The 7,715-nt window shown below is 32.7% G+C and overlaps 1 protein-coding gene across 1 annotated transcript; it reads right to left on the bottom strand.

The window, feature by feature from the left end:
• Positions 1 to 898: 898 nt before the first annotated feature.
• Positions 899 to 4,539, bottom strand: LOC105973382 (wax ester synthase/diacylglycerol acyltransferase 11). Its single transcript, XM_088825882.1, has 4 exons — positions 4,377 to 4,539; positions 3,684 to 4,280; positions 2,679 to 2,894; positions 899 to 1,171 (listed from the first exon to the last, which is right to left on the bottom strand). Exons 1-4 carry the CDS (start codon positions 4,464 to 4,466, stop codon positions 899 to 901), a joined length of 1,176 nt encoding a protein of 391 aa, XP_088682008.1. The 5' UTR covers positions 4,467 to 4,539.
• Positions 4,540 to 7,715: the final 3,176 nt, after the last annotated feature.

Here is a 7,715-nt window from a genome sequence, read left to right as displayed (position 1 = left end):
CGGTTCGGATTTGGTTTGCAATGCTTCGGTTTAGTATGGTTTTGGTTTGCAATGCTTCGGTTTAGTATAGTTTTGGTTTAGTATTTATATATATATATATTAGTTTATATATATATATATATATATATATATATATATATATATATATATATTAAATTTATAGATTCAAATGAAAAATTATGAAATATATTTTAATTTATTAATATTTTCATTTTATACAGATATCCCAATTTTTTTCTTATTGAATGGATATTCGAATATTCCAAACTATTGAAAATTAAAAAAAAAAAAACCATATTCCTTTATTTTAATATTAAAATAAATGTTTTTTCTGAAAATTATTTGAATATTCGTAAAAAAATTGAGTTTCATGATTTTTTTTCAATAAATATATTTTGAAATACTGAAAATATAAATAAAAAAAAATTATTTCGAATTTATAAAATATTAACTTTGGAAATAATATATATACATGTGGTAATTATTTAATGATTGTGTAAATGTAAAATAGGAAAAAACTTAAAAACATCCATAAATAAAAATGCCACCTAATCAATTGAAGAATCCACCTCATCAATTGAACTCCAACTAAGCAATTTTGACAAATGACATCATCATTTGCCACATGTCAATCATTGAGGGCATAGATTCTCTTTTTATATTATATATAGATTAATTAATTATCACAATTATACCCTTACCTTATTATAACGTATGTTAGGGTTGAATATAAATATACTTAATATCTGTTCCATTAATATTACGTTCTCAATCTCACCCACAAATCTCGCTCCACAAATCTCGCCCTTGAATATAACGTTCATCACTTTTTTTTTTCTCTTTAGATTTTATTTTCTTTTTTCTTCTTTTCTATTCACCGTTGCAGATCTCCTTCCGTTCATCTCTTTTTCTCTCCCACCGACGCTGCCCCAACCCCCATCAGACGTTGCCCCAACCGCCGCCTAGCCGCAGCCCAGCCGCCCCAGCCCCGCCCGACACCGCCCCAGCACTCGACCAGAACCAGATCCGAGTCCAGATAGATGACCCGTTTCACGCACGGGTCGATAATGTCACCCAGGTAATTCCGAGCGTAGTTCAGCGGGTTCTCCAGAGCGGACCGGATCGAGGAGGAGATTAGGTTTATGACGGTGTCCTCTCGGAAGATGTAGACCTTGAATAGTGAATTTATGTTTTTTTTTTTAGTTGTGTTAGTAGTGGATTTACGTATGTTTTTAGTGAATTTCGATAACTTTGTTGTTGATTATATTATTATTAAAGTGGATTACGTTAATTTTTCGTAATATAATTGGTTTTGCATTTTTTTTTCTTGGACATAGTAGTGGTTTACGTTTCAAATAACGAGAAGAAGATGATTACATGGACTATGCTTTAGGGTTCATTGGAGAGAAGATGGTGTCTTTTATAGTGGGTTTATAGCTTATTTTTCGCAGAATTTTGATGTTTCCTTGTTAGAATTCATAGTGGTTTTCGATGTTTATATAATTGTATATATACAGCGGTTTTCATGTTTATATAGCTATTTTATGCAGAGTGGTTTTCATACTTATATAGATGTTTTCATAGAGTGGTTTTCAAAGTTATAGCGGTTTTCGAAGTTTATAGTGGATTACACTTCGATAAATCGGCTGGATGTTTTTTTAAATATTAAAATAATAAAAATTAATCGAATTAAAAAAAAATAATAATAATTAAACAAAATATTTTTTATTCAAGAAAAGTGGGAAAAAATAAAATAAAAAATCATTTAAAAAAAACCGAAATTAAGAAAAAAAAACTATTAAAAATGAAAATAAAAATAAAACTATTTTTAAAAAAATCAAAATAAAAAACATGAAATGTAAATAAGAAAAAAATAATTTAAATCTAAAAAACCGAAAAATAAAAAAAAATTACAAAATAAAAGAAAACCATTAAAAAGAAAAGAAAAGGAAAAATATAATTTGAAATGGCGTAATATGGGAGATATTAAGGGGATTAGCATATTTAAAAAAAAATAATTATTTTTCGTTAATAATAAATGGGGGCATTTTGGATAATTCATGTCAATTGGGTTTATGTCAAATATCAATTAATAAAAATGGATTTATCATTAAGTACAAATTGAATGATGGGTGTTTGTCATATAGCCCCTATATATAAAAGAAGGAAAATCTGGGCAACCCTAAAAAACCATAATGGTATTTATGTAATTAAATATTTTTAATATTTTTTTTCTTACTAAAATTTTTAACAATTATCAAAATTGAAACTAAATTCCCAAGAATCTTATCTAATGGTACTTTTGTAACTATTTATTTTTTATATTTTATGTCTACTAATTTTTTAACTATAATTTTCAACAATTATCAGTCTCCTATGTTTCATGTTTCATGTATATATCTCAAATCTTAAGAGATAAAGGTAGAAATTCGATTCGTTAAATCTTAATCTATATATTTGCATTATAAATCTTAATATGTCAGATTTAGAAAAAACTAATGTTATATAAAATATGAATAATATTGCATTATTAAATTTTACCATGTTAGTATACTACATTTTCTTATTATGTATTAAATTGATTATTTTTTTTTCACTTTTGAAATAATATTCCGTGCATCGCACAGGGAAATAATGTTGGTTAAGAATGATAACAAAATAAAAAAAAAATGAAATACCTTTGTTCCAAAAAAGTTGATGAGTAGCTTGAGTAGCACGTAAATACAATGGGGTGCAAGTGATAGCTTCTTTCGATCCATAGTTGACTTAGCTCTACGTATATAAGCTAAGGGTTCATCTTCCAGAGCAATAGTTAGTGGTACGAGAATAACGCCTACCAAATTTCCCCACATTCCCGTTAATTCCTTCTTCTCATCCATAACCTCAATCAAATCCTATATTTATTTAAAAAAAATTAATTAATTTCACCAAAAAAAATATATATATAATATAAAATTTTCTGAAAAAAAAGAAATTAAAGATTTACACATTAACACATTTACCTTAACTGAAGGTGATGGCCTGAGGTTAAAAGAAATGCCTGCTCTAATACGAAGATCTTTCGGTAATGTATTATTACTTTTCTTGATGATTTCACCACCATTTTCTGTATGTTTCTCTGTGGTTGCACCTATGAGAGAGAGAGAGAGAGTGAGAGAGAGAGAGAGTAATGTAACTTAAAATTCAACTTTAATTTTTTTATTATATATATATATATATATATATATATATATATATATATATATATATATATATATATATATATATATATATATATATATATATATATATATATATATATATATATATATATATATATCATAGGCAATGAGTCGAAGTTTTACCATATCTTGCACCAAAAGGCGAAATCCCTCGCCCCCAGGGCCCCCATCCCTTGGCCCGACAAGGATTGATGGAGGAATGTAAATCATGGTAACTCAACGGCCCGTTAAGGTAGCGGACCCGGACCTGGTGCAAGTTTTACCATATCTAGTATTAAGGTAATGACTGAGACCGGCTTCTGTTACTCCCATCAAAACATCGTTAATAGAATAGAAACCCCCATTGTGTTATGGGTTGATTACATGGAATATATATAGAGAAATATTGCAAGGTAATAGAGTTTGACTAGGTAACTAAATCCTAACTAATTAATTAGGAGTTAAAAAATTTAACTAACATACCACGTGCATTGCATTCTTGACAAGCTTAACATCGTCAAGATCGAAAATCCGATGAACAAATCGCTTGGGAGAGTTTTCGACCCCTCTTTCGCCTTTGATGGGAGTTTTCGTGTCTTTGAGAAACAACATTGTTGCCAAAACCATTATTAAATCAATCAATGTGTAGTAAATAATAAAAAATCCTGTCCAAAAAGACAAGAATAGCCTTTTCATCACCACCAATATTCCAATATTGGTTTTTTGTTTCTTGGATGGCATAACCGGTAAATATTCGACTCCGGGGTTATTACTACTCCTCCTCATGGCAGCACAAGCCAGGACTAGGGAAATTAGAGACACGCCGTCGCCTATCGAATGGTCAAATATCTTGAAAACCGCGGTCGAATTTGCGTCCGATGTTTTCACATTTAGAACGTGGATTTCCCAAAGTGGCTTTGTGGGGTCCAGTGTTTGTCTCGATAGAGCCGACACGAATTTCTCCACGAATTCATCGGGCGATTCCATGTCCGGATCCAATTCCGGAGCAAATACGTGCTTTTCAATGTCTACTTTCGTTCGTTTCCACGAATACTTACCAAGCCTCTTATCCTTTTCAATCTTTAATAAATTCATACACGAAAAGAAAATAAATAAAAACTTCATTACTCAATACAAATTAAATTATATATATATGAAATTGAACAACGTGCTTACAAGGAGGCTGGAGAAACGAGGATGTTTAACGAGGGTTTGCACCAACTCATTCTTGAATAAATCGATATCGATTATGGTCATGTAACCCATGATTGCCTATATACAGATGCCGAAGCCCGGCGTCTGCATTAATCGGGCACCTGGGCTAGCGGGCTCTTCTTCGTCCACTGTCATCTTCTTTTTGTTGTTGTACTAAACTGAAACATGTATATATTCCATTTATAGTTAAGTTTGGAATGATAACAGAAAGTATCAATCGACGAGTTTGTAAGTACTTAACTTCTACTATTAGAGTAGAGGTCTAGGGTTTGAATCCTGCCCACTTCCCCTACTTTCCCAATTTGTAACAATGTGGTGGGCAGTGGCTTGGCTTTTCAAAAACTCGGTCCAAAAAATACAATCCGGTATATGCTAGTCGGGTACCCAAAAAGGATTGGGTAGTTCATTTTTTTCGTTTTTCTTTTTTTAATCCTACTTGATTGTGTAATATTACTGATAGAATTATTTCGTGCAAATTAATTATAAATTTGTGTCCGATAAATCCCAGATTCAGTTTTAGCTACTGTTCTACTGTTTTACGAAGAGTTGCAACAGTTAATGGAACAGTAATAAAAATACACAAATTTTAAAGTGGTTCGGATACAATTGTACCCTACATCCACGGGGACCTGCAAATGAAATTCACTAATTTTTAGTTTTACGAATACAGTAATAGGACTTAATCGAAAATGCAAAGACTCCCTCTTTGTCGACGCCGTTCTTGTATCCTACGCTGAATTGTCAATCTTCACTTTGCAGCACGTCCCTTTCCGCACGGTTGAAATTTCTTCAACGCTGAGTCCCTCAGACGGCGGATCGACCTCCTCCCGAGATCTTCTGAGTTCTTCTCCCGAAGAACCGATCTTCTTTTCGCGTGAAAGAAGCAAATCGTTTGCTGTGTTTTTCTTCTCGAATAAGATCACAACTCAGGTGCAGCAACGCAAGAGCAGAAAAAGTTTTTCTCTCAAATAAAAGGGACGACGTAAAATAACGTTGATGCTGCCCTTCTTATACTTCCTTAGGTGGATTAGTAGAGCCCTACACAAAAGTGGAGCCCATTAGGTTATTTTATCTCACGTAAGAAAAATTGAAGATAGAGACGAGAAGGACGGCGACGCATACTATTGGAGGAAAAAAGCGGTGCCGTGGTAGAGGTGCCGGGTGGAGCGGCGGCGGGCGGCAGACTAATCAACGGCGGAGGTCAACAAATGTTGGCGAATTAAAAAAAATCGAAAATCAAGCATACACGACACGGTCGAGCTGCTTGGAAATTAAATGGAAAAGAAAATATTTAGACACGCTCATTGGATGGAGGGGTTGGAACGGCAACGTTTCACAATTAAATGGGGCAAAAGAAAAGAAGAAAGAAAAGGCAGTGAAAATAAAAGGCAGATCCCCATACTTATAATATATATATATATAATATATATATATATATATATATATATATATATATATATATATATATATATTTATTATTATATATTGTGTATATATAATAAATCAGTGTGTTGAAAAGTAAGTACATGTTAACCATCTTTTCTCTTTTAAATTGCAAAAATATCACTCTAATTATAATTTATTAGGCAAATTACAGGAAGATCCCCCAAGATAAGATTAAATTAAGAAAAAAATCCTTACTCGAGTAATTAATTAACAAACCACTCCTAAATATTTATCATTTGAAGAAGGGTTTTTTGCAAAATCCACCCCTGTGAAATCTCAAATGGCTAAAAAAGTCCCCATGTTAAAAATATTAGCAAAAACCCCCCTGTGAAAATTAGTCAAAGCCAGAAAGGCCCCTGCGGGCTGATTGTGTGTTACACGCGCTGTGTGTGCGACTCTTTGTTATATTTTTTGTCATGAAAAGTCCCAAATGCCCTTTAAAATTATTTTATAACTGAACATAAATTTATTTGGATTTAAAAATAAATAATCCAACTTTTTGGATGAAATTGCAATTTAAAAAAATTTCTTTACACAGCTTTTTCCCAGCACCATTTCATCGTCACCATCAAACCATCCTTCCAATAGTGCAACCCATTCTCCCTACCAGGTACCTCAATGCTGCCGCCACATCGACGACTATCGGTGCTCCAGAATTTATCGGAATCTTCATCAAAAGCGAATTCAAGTCTAAAAGCCCAACTTTAGGGTCAGAGGTTTTGGGCTTTCTTCAACATAGAGAAAGAAGAGGGCCAAGATTCGATTTTCAACAGGGCCGCCCTAACCCTTGAGACAGAGAAAGAAGGGACCAAATTCCAGATCCAATTTTATTTTTTTATTCCGGATTTTGGGATTTTGGAACAAAGAAGATTCACCCATATACACAGGGGTAGAGAGTTAATTTGTGAGTGTAGCTCCACCATGGAATCCGCCGCCGGTTTGCATCGCCACACCTTCCCCGATGCTGGTTGAACCTCCGTTTTTCTGCGGTCCTTATATTAGGGGGACAAAGAAGATTGTTGGAATTTTATTAGTTTTTTGGGAAGATATGAAGGAGGGGACGGAGAAGAGGATGTAAGTGGAGGGGAGGGTGTACAACGACAAAAAGAGGGAGGAGGAAGGAGATGGAGAGAAAAACAAATGAAAAATAAAGTTCTTGTCGGAGAAGATGACCGGAACAAGAATCCCACCCAGAAGATGGACCGTAGGAGGATATGTTTTTGGGATTTGAATATTTTACATTATTATTATTTTTTAATTACGGGTAGTTTAGTAATTTCACATGGGTCAACAGCTAATTTTAAAATAAGGGGCAGTATACTTTGTCAAAAATAACATAAGGACTTTCTTGTTAATATTTTTAACACAAGGGTCTTTTTAACCATTCGAGATTACACAGGGGGTTATATGCAATTAGCTCTTTGAAGAATGTACGGGCTAAAGGAAATACATCATAGAAGATTTTTTGTTATTATTAATAATAAGTAATAACACGTGAACTTTTTTAGCAATTCAAAAGAACATATCGAAAACATCAATTCTCGTCTTTCTTTAAATATCCAACATCTTACGAAACCGATGCATGTAGAAAGAAACATACCATAAGAACTTGTCAAGAGACAAGATAGCTCGTTGGTAAGCACCTTACATAATATTTAGCCATAGATTCAAGATATCAGGAGGAAAATCAGGAAACAAGTAAAAAAAGAAGAAAAAAAAAATACCATAGGAACTTCTTTTTCCTTTTCGAATTAGTATTTTTAATTAAAAGATTGAATTTAATTAAAAGATTGTATTTAAACTTGTCATTTAGTTCAAATTGGGTTTGATTTGAGGGACTCATAGCATAACCTT

Source organism: Erythranthe guttata, chromosome 11 (assembly GCF_056151865.1).
Source record: "Erythranthe guttata isolate IM_541 chromosome 11, IM_541, whole genome shotgun sequence".
NCBI lineage: Eukaryota > Viridiplantae > Streptophyta > Magnoliopsida > Lamiales > Phrymaceae > Erythranthe > Erythranthe guttata.
The sequence above is the reverse complement of the archived record's forward strand: the minus strand, read 5'-3'. Positions and strand labels throughout refer to the sequence as shown.